The 18,659-nt window shown below is 34.3% G+C and overlaps 1 protein-coding gene across 1 annotated transcript in view; it reads right to left on the bottom strand.

Moving 5' to 3' along the window:
• Positions 1–18,659, bottom strand: part of LRRIQ1 (leucine rich repeats and IQ motif containing 1) — a 251,675-nt gene that overhangs the window by 107,997 nt on the left and 125,019 nt on the right. Inside the window, exons 18-22 of the mRNA XM_059683729.1 lie at positions 13,647–13,766; positions 3,054–3,143; positions 2,270–2,391; positions 1,647–1,742; positions 1,298–1,380 (exon numbers count right to left, since the gene is read on the bottom strand). Coding sequence (XP_059539712.1) covers positions 1,298–1,380; positions 1,647–1,742; positions 2,270–2,391; positions 3,054–3,143; positions 13,647–13,766 — 511 coding nt within the window. The remainder of the gene's footprint in view (positions 1–1,297; positions 1,381–1,646; positions 1,743–2,269; positions 2,392–3,053; positions 3,144–13,646; positions 13,767–18,659) is intronic.

Raw genomic sequence — 18,659 nt, 5'->3', positions numbered from 1 at the left:
TATTTCCAGAGACTGAGTCTAACAGAATAAACTTTTCCTTAGCTTCAGTATCAGAAACCATGCAAATACTTTTTAAAATAAATATTGAGCATAAATTAGTAATTAACATTGGTTGAATCAGTTCTTAAGCCACTTCTGATATTTGAACTTGCCACAGGAGTTTCAGAAACTTTTATTATTATCAAAATAGCTAATGCTATAGTACTAAAAATATGCTTGCAATTAATTTTAATATTTTAAAACTGACAAACTTTTAGTACATAACAAAAATACTAGTTATCTCAAAAATAAAAAATTAAGATATCACTAATATAACATCAGAAAAGGAAAGTTGAACATTTGTGAATATAAAAATGAATTACCAGTATATTATCAATGGCTAGTAAGTACTATGCCAATACATATCAGTTATTCTTTGAAAACTAACAGTATTTTGGCTATTTTTATTTGTTTTTCTTTTCATTAAATATATATTATATATGCTACTTAGAATTATACTATTGAACTAATAATAAATAATAATACATAGAAAAATAATAAAGATAAAATTAACCTTTTGAATGCTTCTTTGTATGCTTAAGTTTATGATTTCATAAGTAAATATTTATAAACTTATGACTAAATGCAAATATATATGCAATTTTCAAGTTATAGATATAAAGTCATAATAACCTGCTATTTCTCTCCCTGCCACCTATTAACTATTCCACATATTAAGTAATTATGCTAACATGATTAAAGTTATCCAAAGAACAACAAATGATTTAAATAGCCTGATAGGTGGGATGGAAGAAAAGATGCTTTTCTATAACTAATGTGGATTTTATTTTCCCAAGTTCTACATAATTATGAAAGATACATATCATTGTGCTTTTTTTCCAAATTATCAAGTTCATTGCTAATGTGAACAGTTCATGGGCCTGATGAATTTACATAAATAGTATATTGACTAAACATGCAATTTAAAAACACACAAAGGAATAAGCACGTGAAGCAGATGCTTTTTAAAATAAACCTGCTCAGTAATAAATTACAGAATAATTTTTTTAGTGCACAATAGATAAAAGAATCAATAGCAAAGTAGATAAGAAACAGAAAAAAGTAAAAATAACATTTAAGAGCATAACAAATAATTTACTGTAATAACAATTTTATTATTGGAATTATTATCTCAGAAATACTCATATTTGCATTTCATTTCTGTTCTTATTAAATACAATTCAGTAAAAATATTTTAAAAGAATGTATATTCCACGTCAAACACACAGTTATTATTCAAAGAGCATTGAATACCCACCTAATTTTTTCCTTAATTTCTTCGATTTCATTTTCTGTGCTCTCTTCAGCATTTGCTGAGCAGTAGAAATATCCTTAAAGCCCCTATGAAGAGGTTAAAATTAATAAAGACAAAACAAATATCCAGGCAATATTTATATAAACATATGCGTATAAACATACATATCTGAATTATATTGTCTTAAAGGAAATCTGAATTTCCATTTAAGAATGTGAAGTTTAACAGATACATAGTTTCTTCAAAACTAATAAAGGTATTTTTGAAATCTTGAAAAATATCTGCCTTGGACATTTAAGAGTCTTTCAATTTTATAAATCTTTAATATTTTAGTGTAAAGTAGACCACATACCATTCTTCTGAAATTTTTTCTTCTTTTTCAGATTTTAGCAAACTCTTTCTGCTGGTCTTTGATTCAGGTGCCTGGGATAAAGTGCTACTTTCTGATCTGGCAATAGAAAAAAACACACACAACTGAATCAACACAAGTATATCAGCACTTTTTTAAACTACAAGCTATTTATGTTGCCTCAAACTTGAAAATAAAATCCATTTAAGTTACAGAAAAGCTTTATCTTGAAAAGCAATAAATGTCTGCCATTAATTTAAAATGTTTACATTGCAATTACTTGAAGCATATTTCAATCGTTTTGTGGAAAGAAATGCCGCACCAGAATTTTTATTCTAATCTTTATCTCAACCTATATAGTAGTATTTAAAAGTTTACTTGTTTACAACAATTACATTATTTTACTGACAAAAGTTTTGTAGTTTCTTGAATGAATCTACTACCTTACATATTTTTATTACCTTGAAAACTCCATAAAATAACTGTATGTTAACACTAAATGTTGCTCCATCTTCTAAACAAGTAAAGTTGCTCCTATTTTCATTATTTTCCTGCTTTTGCAAAGAATGTAATATTCTTCTTAAGTATGTCATTCATGGGTCAATCCAAGAAGTGATTTGGCTTACCTGCCATTCAACTGTGTGTGTTCCGATGAAAGCAAATTTTCTTTCTCATTACATAGCCATGCTTGAGCTGGACGACTTGGTAAATTAAGTGAAGTATCATCATTGTTTAAGGTTCCAGAAAACTTATCAGGAAAAAAATGTACATAAATATAAAATAAATTGAAAAATTCTGGCATTCATATTGTATTATTTTACATGTAGCAGAGAGCAAGTAGCCTCCTAAGGAAAATGTATAAAAATTGATCATTATAATAAAATGAAATTTATGTAATAAAGATATAAGCATTCTTTGTTGTAGTGATGAGGAATACTCTTTTTGGTATAGCTTGCATATACAAAATGATTAATTGCAACGATCTTTAAAAATCTCAGGAAACAAAAACTTCAAAGATTATCAAATAAATAACAGATATTGCAGTACATTGACCTCTGGCTGAGAATCTTCAGCTGTTGCCCTGTTAATGCATATTTTTATATTTTAAAAGTGCTTTCAACTAGTGATTTTAGTCTACTGCCAAATATGCAGCTGAACTGCATCATTTTTTTTTTTTTTGCTACTGTGAAATAAAGTGTTGAAAGAAATCCAAAATAAAGAAAAAAATTAGGAGCAAATGAAAGAAAGGCTACATGAATAATTACATCTGGGGATGAGGAGGAAGTCAGAGGCTTCTAAAAGTAATTGTGTTTTTCAAGTCAATAAATTGTATTATTAATCACTGCGAAACAGCACAACCCTAAGAAATGAGCACAGATCGAGCGCTAAGAGGTTTCCACGACATGTTACCTTTGGCCAGTGCAGCTGGTTTGGGAGAAGCTGTGTTTGTGAAGGGAAGCAGGCGGGATCTAACGCTCGCCATTCTTTCTCTAAGGCAGCCTGCACGAATAATAGCATGAATGTACATCGTTTAGCTTGCATAACTTTTACAAAGAATTTCTAAGTTGTCTTATATACTACTAAAGTTAAGAAAACACATCAGAATTTTTATTTACAGGAAAATTTGCTACTTGTTATTGTGAGATGTTATGCATCTGCTTAATGCAATCATTCTAAAAAATGGATTAAGATTTTTTTTTTAATCCTCAGTGGAATAAAGTGAGAACTCGAGTACTCAAGTGCTCTAACAGTGAGAGGTGCAGACTGCTCAGTGTATTTAACCATTTAATAACTATGACTTTGAGACAACGCTATATGTAACTGAGGGAAATAATTGATTCGTTATTTATAATATAAATTATAATATCTTCCATTAAACCTCACTATTGAAAATGCATAGTAGTTTAACACATTAGTATCCATTTTTCTATAAACACTACAAGATAGCTTTTATTTAATATTTTTCCAAAATTCCACAAATTTTTTGAATAGATGAAAAAATAATTTTATGGCAATATTAGAAACACAGTACGTAATATTGTATTCTCTCAAGTGTTTGAAGTAAAAAAGATACGTTTAAATTTTGAAAGCTCCCGTTTTAAATCCCTTTACTTTTACCTTAGAATATCTTTATTTCATTCATTTAATTTACAAATTTATTTATCTTTCTATAATGAGACTATACTAGTTATGCTAGTTTGTATAACTTCGGACATAATTACCCAAATTTTATTTGCTTGGATGATCTAATCTGATTTAGAATAAACTTCCATGGCTCTACAATGTTTTTAGAATCTTTATTTTTAAAAAAAAGATGATCAGAATACCAATAAACTTGTTTCTTAAAGGTTCTAAAATGATTAAACATATTTATGATTTAAAAACTAGCATCATTATGTTCTGGGGAGATGGGAGTGCAATTTTCAATTTATACATTTGCAAAATTTCTTGACCATTGCTTGAAAGACCATTGGGAAGGCAACACTAAGATATCCTAACTACAGGCTAGCATTGCAATGAAAGACTTTCACTTACATAGCATTTAGTCTCAGGAAGCCTAATCAAATTTATATTATTTGAATATCTATGCAAATAGGACACCTTTCATTAGTGTTAAACAGATACGTTGTCCAATTCCTTCAAGGCAGAGATCACTGACATATATATCACAGTTTGATCCTAGTTAGATCTGGTTTAAGAATGCTATTTGATGCAAAGGTGCAAACAGGTTTCTGGGCTCAGAAATTTAAATTATTTCTTTTGTATGACAAATAAAGGCAAATCCAGATATAGCTCAAGAAAGATCAAGACCTACAGCATATCAGCTACGATCAAATTAGTGTTCTTAGTCTGGTGAGAACAGAGAAGATGTGACGATGTAGAGACAATATTATAAAAGGCAATGTTCCAGAGTATTCTGGGAAGATGGCGGAGTAGGAAACACCAGGAACCTGTCTCCCAATTGATGTAACTATGTTGGGATTCTGGAGTCTACGGAAGGCTTGTAACTCCCAGGGGAAAATTGATGGTAAATTGAAGTTAATTTTGGTCAATTTCAGCACTCACCACAGTAGCAGCTATCTATCTTCCATCCCCAACCCTGAGGCAGGCAGCTGCTCATGTGTTTCTGAAGTAGCTTGCACACAGCATGTAGGAGTCAGGGTAGACAATGAGGACTCTGTCCTCCAAATATTGGGGATCTGTTCTCTAATGGTTGATTATTGCTTCTGACCACAGAGGTGCAAAGAGCTTTTGTTGTTGCACCTGCTCTATTGTTGCAAGCCCTGCCCTGCCAGCTAAATGATTTCCAGGGGATTTCAAGGGCTGGTGTCCCCCCTGCATCTTCGTTTTCCCCCCTTTTCCTCTTTTGGGAGCCAGACATTAAAGGCTAGGAAATTCGTTAAAATTTTTCTAGAAGACGAAAGCATTAATATAAAATGTTAAAGAAATTTTTAGTAATTATGTAATCATAACCAAATAATGTTACCAAGACATTATAATGATTTATATGAGTTCAAACATTAATATCAAGTCTATTTGGCAGTACCTAGAATGTTGAGGGGAAAATATCTCAAAATGTCAGGGAGGAATTGGCCAATATTATAAATATACTACTGTTTTAAAAATGTATATCAATAGATCATGATCCACCACTGGATATTTATACAAATGCCAGTTATGGCTTAAGAAAACCTTCTGTTCAGTTATTTTATAGCTCACAACTGAGGATCTGGAAAGGTTTCTGGTTACTAAAATACTATTATCAAACTTATATACTGAAAATGAACTTGAATTTAGATAAATTTGTAACTCTATTTTCACAATTGAGCATTTGATCAGATATACATATACTATGTGGCTTTTGATCAGAGAAGGAATCATTATTCTATAATCCAACTTTGAGAGACTAGACTATAAGGCTATCAAAAGAGGAGCTGCAAGTAATACACATGTTTATTTGTATATTAATATACAATTTTTTTCATGCAATTCAGTGCAGTCACTAAGATCTAACTTGTCCTAAGTATCAGGTCAGTTAGAGTTAAACAAGTCCTAGAAATTCTAAAAGCCATGATTTGATTTTTTTTCCCTACTCCCTTCATGACCTGCCACCCTGCCCCAACACTTTCCTCTTCTTCTGTCCAAGTTGATTCTTGCTATCCCCCCAAAAATTATTTCTAATATTTCATGATAACTTTGTTGCATCCTTACTTTGGAAACTTAGCTCGTTCTGAATCCTAAATCTCATTTTCTAAACCCTCTTCATCATCAATGGAAAAGCTTATATTATTGGAGATTTCTGTTATATATTCCATGGATGCCTCTTTTTACTAAACCAAATATGTCACTTTTCTTTTGCCTTTTCCTTTGCCTATACTTTGGGTTTTGTTTGTTTGTTTATTGTCTCTCAATGTACTATAATATGTAGTACTCTCTAAAGTAAATTTGAGATAGAGATCCAAATATGAACTCCAGAGCTAAAAGTTGCCTCATATAATGCATGTTATATCCTCCTCGAACATTATCCCTGCACTCTTATCGAATGTGACTTTGGTCTTAGACAAACAAACAAAACAAATACACACACACACACACACACACACACAAAAAAAAAAAATCCAAATTTGACTTTTGTGCTTTTTGTTTTGGTATTTATGATATATTAGCTTTCCTCTTCTTCTCTGGGTTTAGGGACTCATAAGAGGATTGGTTGTTTAAACTTAAAGACAACTTTATTTGTTCTTTATATGTTGGCTTCTAAAGAGCATATGTAAAAGACGAATTTAAACTATGTTAAATTAATTCAACAACTAAAAATATCAACTAAAATTTACTTTATAACTTAAAGGGCGAAAAAAGAAGTGCCAATATAGATCACTATGCCACATCAGACCTAATACACCTATTATTTTAGATATTTTTTATGTTGTTATATACATTTCATGACAAAGTGGCAACATTTTCAACAAAAGGAGGTTTAGACGTAGGTTCATGAAGACATCTGCTGAAATAATTCGTTTTATAAGGTGATGCGTTGAATATTCAAGGACTAAGAAAATGTCTTATTCATCAATGTTTCAGAGGATCATAATGAGTAGTATATAGTCGGTGCTCAATGTTGGGGGACAACTCTTCATGGGTCTCCCACATTTCTGCATGTCTTATTACAGATTTTTTTTTTCTCCCAGGCTGTATTTTCAAAAATTTTTGTATAGCTAACAGGCTGGGGGGATAAGAGATATCTTATCTTTCACCGTACCTTAGAGGAACCTAACTTAGTGTTACCCAGACTCATGAGGTGTTTGGAAATTGATTCAACTGATGGATTTGTGCATGGTTCATAGTAGAGGACAGAGCTAAAGTTATTTCTTGGGCAGGGTCTTTTATAATGTTGTTTTGTCTAGTCTAGAAGTAGACTAGAAATTGACCTGTAACATTGTTTTACTTTTCCATCCCTAAGTGCCATAGGGGATTATCCCAATAAGGGAAAATTGCAGCCAGAGAAGTGCTAGTGTGATAAACTCTTATGACCAATGGGTCAGGATTTAGTGTGAGCATCTCTACCTTCTATGTCCAAAGCTTTCACTATATAGATGAGATCCTGTATGTTGTATGTGAATTATAAAGGGTGTCCCAAAATTCACGCAAGATTTGAATTTTGCGTGAGCATTAACAACAACAACAACAATAAAAAATAAAAGCCTAATTTTATTTGGTTTATTGAATCCGATTCTAATATCTGTTGCCCTTTGATTTCAATCCCTTCAATTTGATATGCATTACCAAGTACCAATTATGGCCCAGGAGTAGGAACAATGAAGACCAATGAAGACCATGGCTTTGCGTACGTGCCAGCAAAGCCGTGGAGGCCATTTACCCAATGTGCTATTCCATACATAACCCTATACTGTATACTTTATGAATCAATAAAAAATTTATAATTTTTAATTATAAACCTGTGTTTTCTATCAAAATTACTTCTTGCGTGAATTTTGGGACACCCTTTATATCAATTTTTAAAAATCCTGTTTCAATGGTCCTGATTATGGTGAGTAGTATCACACACATTTGTATTCAGGGGCTGGCTGACAGATCTGAAAAAAATTCTGGGGCCTCAATTCTGAAGCCTGTTTATCAGTAGGTTCTGGGGACTCGCCTATGTGGGAAAATGTACAATGCTCAGTCTCTCCAGCAGCCAGGGAAAAACTCCCGTCTATGCAGCTCTTTACCACAAAAAAGGAGGCCCAAAATCATATCAGACCCTTTCAGTAATGCAGGTAATAGAAGTCTCTCTGAATGGTGATCTGGCTATTTGGAACCTCTGTCCTCCAACTGGAAGCATCCTTGTGGTTTTGGGTTTGTGGCCCTTCTCACCCAGATGCCAGGCATATTTATATTGAAATCAGCTATTGCCATCCTACTGTACTATTTTAGAAACTAAATGATTGACCCATTGAGGCCTTGTGACTGTCTGGCTTGATGTTCTCAGTTTGAGAAGTCAGATTCTATCACCAACAAGGTATGACAGCCCCAAAAACACACTTGTGAGCGTGGCTCCAGTGGTATCTCAGCTTTATATGAAAAAGTGTAAGTCATATCTCTCAGGAAAATGTTGTCCCCACTTCATGGCCTAATCCGAAGCTGCTGGCTTGGAGGGACCTCGATTCACTCTGGTTCCCCTGAATGCTTTGGCCTGGTTCAGGGATGGTTCAGCTAGGCTGAAACTCAACTGAATCTTGAGCTGCAGCCAATGGCCTCAGTGTTTGCTCTGCCATGTGGAAAACTATAGACTTGCTGACTAAAGACATTCTGGGGCCCACATACCAGGGAAACAAATCACAGCTGCACCTGATTACCAAACAGAACCATTCTGATTACTCATGTGGATGTCCATAGTAAGGCCTATTCTCCATGAGACAAGTAGAATCATATCACTAATTGGGCCTGATTCTGTTTCTGAGGTGAGCCTTCCGGTGCTTGCCATACTTGTGACTTCTGCAAAACTTACTTAATTGTGTTACAGTGGAGGAGGTCCCATTCCATGGGTCCTTGTCTCTGCCTGCTCTTGGAAAATTGACCACACACATTACACCTTCAATACCTTACCTTTGTTTATACCTTTTCAAATGATCTATCAGCTGATTTTGGCCATATAACTGTGACCTTTGAAACTTGTCTTCATAATTTCTCAATTTTCTAGACCATTGGAGTCTGACAGTTGTGTGTGTTTTATTACAAAATCCACTCAACAAGGAGCTAGTTGTGGGACTCTACCCACTCACACTTCCTTTTGTCCATGCAATTTAATAAAGTAGTTTGATCAGTTAACTGGGGATCAGCAAGGATTAACTAATATAGCTACTTCCTAAGTAATAATTAGGAAAAATGCATGGCGGGTTTTGACAGCTCAGGATTCTATCGTGGTCACTCCTGTGCAAAATGCTTATTTATTTTCCCCAAAAGCAAGTCTCAGGCCAGCATTATTGCCATATCTTCATGGTGAGGCATGACCAAAGGGCGCTTAGGATAAGTTACATGGTTAAGTTTTATACAAATGCACCCTTTCCTCTAGTTCCCCACCCTGCCAGATGGAAGGTCTAACTGTAGTGGAGAATAATTAGAAAAAGGATACAATTATAGCTAAACTAAATGGAAACTGAAATTTTGAGGAGATAGATGGAAAACAACCTCTCCGAACCATTGAAGGGAAGACCTTATATTCTGAGAGGTATAGGGAAGGAAGAGAAATTAACAAACTTTTTTCCTTCAGAACTATCCCAGAATGCCTTTATCCACAAGAAAAATGTTCCTAAATGGCTGCAAGCACCTTAAATTGAACCTATTGCTGGGTCTTCCCTCCCTTTCAGAAGGTGTGGAACACAACTTGGTAATCACTTCCCTTAAGTTTGCTGGGAAGTCTATCATGACAGTAGGCGACAGCCTGACAGCAGGAATAGAGTGAAAACCCTGCAGCTCCCATATACACAATCTCTGAATGTGTTCTCCACCCCCATTCTCAGTCGTCCCATAGGCTGGACAAATGACACCTGGAAGGTGTCCTGCTCACAAATTACCTTCGAATGTTTCAGGAAACAACACTATGGCCCTGGAAAGTATTTAAGTCAGCCTCAACCCACTGGCCAGGGTTGTTTTAGATGGCAGAATTGCATGAAACTTCTTCATCAAAAGCCAAGAAGGAGTCTGTAATATCTAAAACTTGCAGCTGTGCCTGGATTAAAACTTCAATCTAGCGGGAAGGTAAATACAGAACCCTAAAGGTAAAACCACCGGGGCGATTAATAGTAACCTTAATTGCATCATGAGGATAACCAAATGGTTTTCGTCCTAGACTCTGTCCGATTATTTAGAGTGGCCACAGGAGTGCATACTTATGGGGAACTCTGCCATGTAGAATAAAGGGGTGGATATTGTTAGGAGACAATTTTCCACTGGGCTCGGACAATTATGCATGATTTATGGCAGCTTTCATTCTGGACCGTCTTTTCAAAGATGTTAATATAGCTAACAGATTTGAAAAATGGAGATAGTCTTTTAGTGTTTCCCTCTGGGGAAGTCAACATTGTTTTATATAATGAAGATACTGACACTCTGGAGCCTAAAATGATCAACATCACTAATAATCAGAGAAATTCAAATTAAAACCACAATGAGATATCATCTCACACCTGTCACAATGGCTATCATGAATAAATCAACAAAGAACAAGTGCTGGTGAGGATGTGGAGAAGGGAACCCTAGTACACTGCTGGTGGGAATGCAAAGTGGTGCAACCACTATGGAAAACAGTATGAAGGTTCCTCAAGGAATTAAAAGTGGAACTTCCATTTGACCCAGAGATCCCACTTCTGGGAATATATCCTAAATACCATGTAACACCATTCAGAAAGGATATATGCACCCCTATATTCATAGCAGCATTATTTACAATAGCTAAGATTTGGAAACAGCCCAAGTGCCTATCAGGAGATTAGTGGATAAAAAGCTGTGGTACATCTACACAATGGAATACTAGGCTGCTGTAAAAAAGAAGGGTCTCTTACCCTTTGAGACCGTGTGAATGGACCTGCTAAGTGAAGTATGCTAATCAGAGAAAGAAATATAGCATGATCTCACTTATTTGTGGAATCTGATGAAAAAAATTAATTGACCAACAAAATAAGACTCTAGGCATGAAGGCATGGAACAAACTGACATGTCTTGTGGGGGAGGGGGGGTGTGGAACGAGAAGAGATAGACCAAAGAACTTATATATTTATATGCATAGCCCATGGACACACAATAGTGTGATGAAAGCCTGCGGGGCGGAGGGGGGGGCGGGGGGGGCAGTGCTGGGTGAATGGGAGACAAAAGGGAGATCGAGGATATCTGTAATACTGTGAACAATAAAAATATATAGTTTTTAAAATAAATACAAATAATACATTATATATTAATTAGTTTATTCTAGAATACAAGGATTAATGTTTGAAAAATCAATGGTATATGCATAAAAAGTATTTGATAAAATCCAAATCATATATAAAATCATCATGATCATGGTCATGATAAACATATTAACCTCTTGGAAAGGTAAGAAGATGCTATGGAAGGTAACTTCCTTAATCAAATTCAAGAACCTATATTAACAAATACTTTACTTAATGATGGTATGTTGAAAGCTTTCACCCTGATTTGAGGAGCTAAAAAAGATGTCTGCTCATATTCAACAATTTACTGGAGGTAGTAGTCAGGACAACAAGGCAAGAAAAATAAACTCAAGGCATAAGAATTCGAAAAAAAAGAAATAAAATTGTCATTCTTCTGAGATGACTTATTGTGTATACAGAATATTCAAAAGACTTGAGAGATAAACTACCAAAATTAATAAGTGATTTCAACAAAGTGGCAAAATATAAGGTTAATATGCAAAAATAAATATAATATCAGAAAACATCAACTACCTAGGGGAAAAAAAATCTAACCAAAAATGTACAAGATCCCTACAAGAGCATTGTGCACAAAAACCTTAATTGGCCTAAATATATGGTGGAATATTCTGTGCTCATGGATTTCAAAATGTAATATTCTAAAAGATATTAGGTCTCCCACATTGGTTTATAGATTCACTGCAACCTAAGACAAAAATCCTAATATTTTTTGTGCAAATTCACAGGACGATTCGAAAATTTGTACAGAAATGAAAAGGGTCAATAGAGCAGTAGTAGCACTTTCTTGAAGAGAAAGAACAAAATTGGAACTTTTTATAAGACTAAATATCAAAACTTATTATAAAGTATATAGTAATTAATGATGTAAGGATAAACAATATAACAATGAGAAAAATTAAGAGAACCCCCACACACAGTTACCTGAGTTTAAACAAAGCTTCTACTGCAATCCATTCTGAAAAGTATGGTCTGTATAACAAATGGTTTTAAGTCAATGAGATAACCAAATGTGTGTGTATGGGAGGGAGGGGATCTCGACCCTTTTCTCACACTACTCACAAGAATTACTTCCAGATGAATCATAGACTTAAATTTTGAAAGTTAAGATCATAAAGTTTCTCTAATATGATCTGGGAGTAGGCAAAGATTTCTTATATGTTAAAAAAACTTTTGTTTTTAACTTAAAACTAGAAACAGTCTGTTCATCAACATGAGCCATAAGAAAATAAAAAATAAGCTTCAGAATTTAGAAGGGATATTTGCAAAGAAAAGGAGAGTAGTATTCAGAATATATAAAGAACTTCTACAAGTCAGTAAGAAAAAAGTGTACAACCTAACTTTAAAATACCCAAACTCTTGATCATATCACAAATGTGGATAACTAAATGGCCAGGGAGCATATGAAAAGGTACTCAACATTATTAATTATGAGAAAATTTCAAATTAAAACAATAAGATACCATGACAAAACTTACTGGAATAGGGGGAAAAGTCATGAAAATATAAACTGTTGGTGAGAATAAGGCTAGTCTAAAATTCTCATATTCTGCTTATAGAGCTACAAATTAATACAATCACTTTGGAATAATGTTAGGCACTATCTACTAAACATGGGTAAAGACTATGATCCAGAAATTCTATTCCTAAAACAAATGTGAATATACATATCAAAAGATATGTAAAAGAATGTTCATAGCACCTTTAGCCATAATAGGTAATACTAGAAATAATTCAACGATAACTAATCTTTCAATAGTAGAATAGGGTTTTGGAAAGTGGTATATTCAAATAATGGATTACAAGTGGTATATTCAAAAGAGTAGAATTTATACAGCTGCATTCAACCATGTAGCTCAATCTCACAGACATAATACCATGTAAAAGAAAAGCACATACAGTATGGTTCCACTTATAGAATGTTCAAAAATAGGCAAAACTAACCTATGGTAAAGGAGGTATGAATACTACAGAGGCATGAGGAAGTCTTTTGGGCATGTCTATATATTCTTTATCTTAATCCGACTGGTGGTTATGCCGGTGTTAACTATCTAAAGAGGAGGGAACAAAATGAGCAAAACTAAGGATGTAAATGGCAAGTGCTAGAGAGAGTAAAAGTATGCTCAACTTGGCAGGAACACATGGAAGCCACAGGGAGAAGTGGTGAGTATGTATGTACAGCTTGCTACCTTTTTGTGGAGTACATGAATAACAATTTAAGGAGGTTATTCTCATTTTTTCTAGGGAACAAAGAATTATTAAAGGGTTTTTTTAAAACAGGTACACATAAGGTCATAGTTATATTTAATAAGGAATAATTGAGACAATGCGTAAATCTGGTTGTATCCCAGAACTCTTGTCAATATTCTATAGCCACGTTTACACACTGTAGGGTAAATTAAGATGTTAAGAAATTAGAAGAATACTTCTTCAAGTGTTATTTTAAAAAACTGTAACAGTGTTCAGAGGTTATAAACTTCAGAAACTGGTTTAGCTCCAAAATAGTATACTAAAAATATTGTACGATCAGTATTTCTATGTTATAGTTGTTACTTACTTCATCAAATTTAAAATCCTCTAAATCTATTTCTTCATATTCTTCTTCAGATTCTTCATTCTTAATAGCCTCTAGAGCTGTTGTCAGTTTCTTTCGCAAAAGAAAGCCCTTCCAAACCGCCTAAACAAAAATTTAAAGCATGTTATACAAGGTTATAGATCAAACTCCAAACCAGATTCTCCGTATTATCCCATTAGGAAGATAAAACATCTTAGACCTTAGTTTAATGGCACAGTAATCTGTTTTTTGAACTTTATGTGACACTTAAAACTGCAAGATAAATTAAACAACTGCATGTGTCTAAAGTTTTGAATCTCAGGAGACCTTCCTTGTGGTCAGCAGAAAAGAATCTTTAAAACTCCCTCAACTGCACATGTAGGTCAACCAATCAATTATCTGATAATTCCTCCAGGACCCATTCTAAACTAAGAAGAAAGAGATACGAAGGAAAACTAATTTTGCTAATTTTTAAATGATTATATATAAAATAAACTAACACATATTTAGGAAAATGTCACCATACATAAATGCCCATATTAGAGAAATAGTATCCTGGACCATAACAATTAACTAATTCTTCCTTAAAATAAACTAAGTGTAAAAGTAATAGAACTAAAACCATTTAGATTCCCCAATAACCTTGGAGTAGGGTAAACTTCCCTAACTGTAACTCTAAGATCACTGCAGCTTTTTATTTAAAAATGAGTATCTTTATATACTGCTAGGAAGTATGCTCCCAGATATATTATATATTATAGATATAAGTATAAAGAACAAGATAGACAGAGTGGGATGTTTTTGTCTCTTCCTATTTGAAATATTTTTCACAGATAAATGCATGTTACCATTTATCTATGAAAGGCTGTGTATACATATATAATAAATGTATCTAAATATATATTTAAATATATGCATAAATAGTATAAATATAATATGTTTAATAATTGTATGTAAATATATATTTAAATATACCTATATATTTAAATACATATGTATATGTGATTTCTAATATTTAAAAAGTAAAAGTATATATTATAAAATAGTTATAAAAATATTAACTTATAGAGGCAGACAACAGGGTGAAAGTTACAGCAATAGAAGCCAGACTTCTGTGACTATACCTTGCTTAGATTTGACTTTAGAACTGTGCACATACTTAGGATAATTATAAAACAAATAAATATGAAAAAAGAAATTCCTAAAAAATATAAAAATATGCAGGTATAACCACACAGAAGTTATTTAAAGTGACTTTAAAATAGATTTATTTAATTATATCCCTAGTAATATATACTCAAAGGACACATTTAACTATCAAAGATACTTTAAATATGTTTTCCATAAGGGTAATGATAATGATATATTGATATCGTTATTCTGAAAAATACATATATTGAGAAGTGGAATTTACAAACACACAACAGATACACCATATATGACAGCAGAAGTCACTCACAAATTCAGCAGCAACCAGCCTAAGCAGCCAAAACACAACCTCTACAATTAGCCAAGACTTGGTCAATGACTGATATTAAGAAATAATTAGCAGTTTTTAGGTTAGTAATATATTGCAGTTAAATTTAAACTAATAGATCTTATAGAAATTTAAACATATATTTACAAAAGGAATGATAAGATCTGATTTTTCCCCCCCAAATAATCTAGTGATGAGGCAGGAGAGGTGGATTGGTTATAAAAGAGTTGGCTATAGAAGATAGCAAGGTCAGGTACTGACATAGAGAAAAGAAGGTATAAAGAAAATTGTTTAATCCAGGTCTTCAATGACAAAGATTCATTCACTGTGGCTCACAATGGATCCAGCCTAACTCATTAGGGAAATAACATTTACAAAGCTCCAGACTATAATACATAGCATGTGTTTTCCTGGTGTGAGACATATAGATATCTTCTTCATGAGTCTGCATCAGGGACTCAAGCCCCAGACATCTCTATTTAGTTTATGAAAAATAATGGTAATATAAGTATGGAATAAGTAATATTTAGGTCCTTCTTATTTGTTTCTGTCAAGGTCTCAATTTTTCAAGTAATCCATCTATGATTGATTCATTTTTATTTCATACATTCAAGTCAATTCCCTGCCTGGACAACTATATCTAGTCTAACTGTGCTATGGCTTCTTATTATTCCAGTAATATGAAATTCTACATTGTTTTTATTTTCACTGCCCATTATACCAAGAATTCCCTTCTCTTACATATTTACACTGAGCATTATATATTTCTCAAAGTATATCTTACATACTAGTACTTTTTTAGAATAGGCTAAGTGCTATAATAAAAATACATAGTAGCTCAGAAAAAAAACAGTTATTTATTTCTTGACCATATAACAAACACTGAGAGACTATACAATACAATGGGACACCACTTTAGCATAAAGCAGTGATTCTCAACCTTCTGGCCCTTTAAATACAGTTCCTCATGTTGTGACCCAACCATAAAATTATTTTCGTTGCTACTTCATAACTGTAATGTTGCTACTGTTATGAATCATAATGTAAATATCTGATATGCAGGATGGTCTTAGGCGACCCCTGTGAAAGGGTCATTCGACTGCCAAAGGGGTCACGACCCACAGGTTGAGAACCACTGACATAGAGTGATTCAGATATCCAGGCTTTGCAGACTACAATCTCAACAGACAGCTTCCAAATACACAAAAGACAGCTTCCAAAGATACCTCAGAGGCTGTCTTCATTTCAGCCAACAAGAAAGGGAAAAGAATATGGAGGAATGTCTGTGGGAGGTTTTATGGGCCAGGCGTGGAAGTGGTGGAAATATCTTTCACTGGAAATATGTTCTATTGGCTGGAAAGGGGCCATACTAAAGCATAAGGGAAACTGGCTGTATGCTAGGAAGAAGAGAAGGGGTTTTGGTAGGCAGAGAGACCAATCTTCATTTTGCTCTAAAGCCCAGGATGTTTCTACTTTACCATGCTCTGCTCTCCAGGATGATTAGGCAGCCTAGAATTTATATTTTAAGGTGAATGGTTTTCAAAACTAGATGATTGTACTCGAGAGAAAATAGAGTTGAGATGACTTTAATGATTTTAAGTACCATGATATACAACAAAAGAGACATGTTCTAAGTTACAAAGAAAGGCTAAATTTTGCTTACTTTTGTAAGCAAAAGAAGCTTGGACAATTCACAACAAGGAAGGGCAGAGGACGCCTGGAGAATAGTAGGAACAAGGATCTGGGCTGGAGAGGGACACACGACCACCAGGCTGAGAGGGTGAGGAGGAAGATGCACTGCACCAAAGCCACGTCCCTTGGGGACAGACATAACATCCGACTGTAGAATGAAAGTCCACAGGGCTGCTGGCAGCCAGGGAATCTAGATCTAAGACCAGAGCTGCTAAACGCTGCTTCCAGAAAGGCGGCCTGAAAAGTGGCTGGAGCAGCATGGTGCCGGCTGGAGAGAAACCAGAGGTTTCATGGTTGTTTTGCCTTTCTTTTGTCTTTGCTTTTATTCACTAAATTCAGTTCATAGGACTTTTCAACTGCAAATACTCACTTGAGACTTCCAAGCAGGGAGAACAGCACAGATTTGCAGATCCAAAGGAGAGGCTGTGGAGGGAAGCAGGGCAGGGAGATATGGCCAGGATCCTGCATTGGGACATTCTTAACCTTGCAAACCTAAGCAGCTATTTTTCTCCTGAAAAGCCAGCCCCTCCTAGTAGCCTCAAGCCAGGTAAAACAGCCTGCCACACCCTGCCTGCATTTTGAGCTACAAAGGAAAGAAAGGATCTAAAGAGCCTCAAAGAGCCCTCAGTGACTAAGATGGAAGAGGGGCCTGTCCACCCCACTATTCTGGGAACCAGACTGATAAAAACTCCAGGTTGCCAGCCAACCCCACTGGTCTCCATACAAGGATCTCTGACCAACCAAGGCCAGAGTAATATTTTGGGCTACTTGCAGAGGAATAGCTCTGAGTCAGGGAAGAAACACCTCATTCCCAGAAAGCCAAACAGCACCACCCCCACCTAAAGCCCTGTCATAAACAGATGCTTGAGTGATTAAGATTGACAGTTGGCCTACAGGAAAAGCAGGCAGATTGGTCCTGCCTGCTTGCAGCCAAGGCCTGTGGAGACAGACACAAACAAAGGGGTGGTGGATCGCTTGGAACTTCAACATGGTACTAAACACCAAAAACAGTGCCTGACAGTGGTCAGCACCTAAGTACCTAACAGGAAGCCCAGACCTGGCATACAGAACAGAAGAGTGGGGTCCTAAACCAGCTCTCATGGGGAATTAAAAGTCAGATGAAGCAAAAAACACTTCACTTTTTTATCTTTTATTTAAAAATATTTTAATATTATCTTTTCTTTATTCCATTTTTATTTTTTTATTTCATTTTATCTTTTTTTTTGCATGTTTTTCTTCTTCACTTCTCCCTTTTTCATCCTGTTGTTTTTCTTTCTCCTGTCCCTGCTTAGTTTTTCTCTTTCCTTTTTTTTTTTTTACCCCTTGTTAAAAATTGATCTTCTTTATCTGATTTATTGATGTATTATTACTATGTAGTCTCTGTTGATATAGTCATATGTCTAATTTCCTCTTCAATACTCCTACTCCATGCCCCTTCTCTTTTTTCTTTCTTCGCTAGGCATTTTTTTCTTTTCCTCTCCTCTCTTGCTCTTTTCTTCTCCTAATTTGTTCATCAGTTTTACTTACTAAATTCAAGCCTATCTGCTATCTCCTCTACTCTCCTTTTCAATCAATCAATCAATTAATCAATCAATATTTATTTTTATTTATTTATTTTTTTAATTTTATTTTTTCTTTTTAACCACTCATTCTCTTTTTACCTCCTCTATACTAAACTGTGGCCCTTTCCATATTCATCAAATTCCTTAACCTTATTTTCTGTATTTAAGCTCTAACTCTACAGATTCTACCCCCCTTTATCAGGTTGTTTTTTGTTTGCACTTTTTGGTTTAATTGTTTGTTTTGTGGTATTTTCTCCCCATATATTTTTTTCCTTTTTCTTTTTT

The sequence above is a fragment of the Myotis daubentonii genome, chromosome 2 (assembly GCF_963259705.1).
Source record: "Myotis daubentonii chromosome 2, mMyoDau2.1, whole genome shotgun sequence".
NCBI classification, from domain to species: domain Eukaryota; kingdom Metazoa; phylum Chordata; class Mammalia; order Chiroptera; family Vespertilionidae; genus Myotis; species Myotis daubentonii.
Note: the sequence above shows the minus strand (reverse complement) of the source record. Positions and strands in the feature narration are given on the sequence as shown.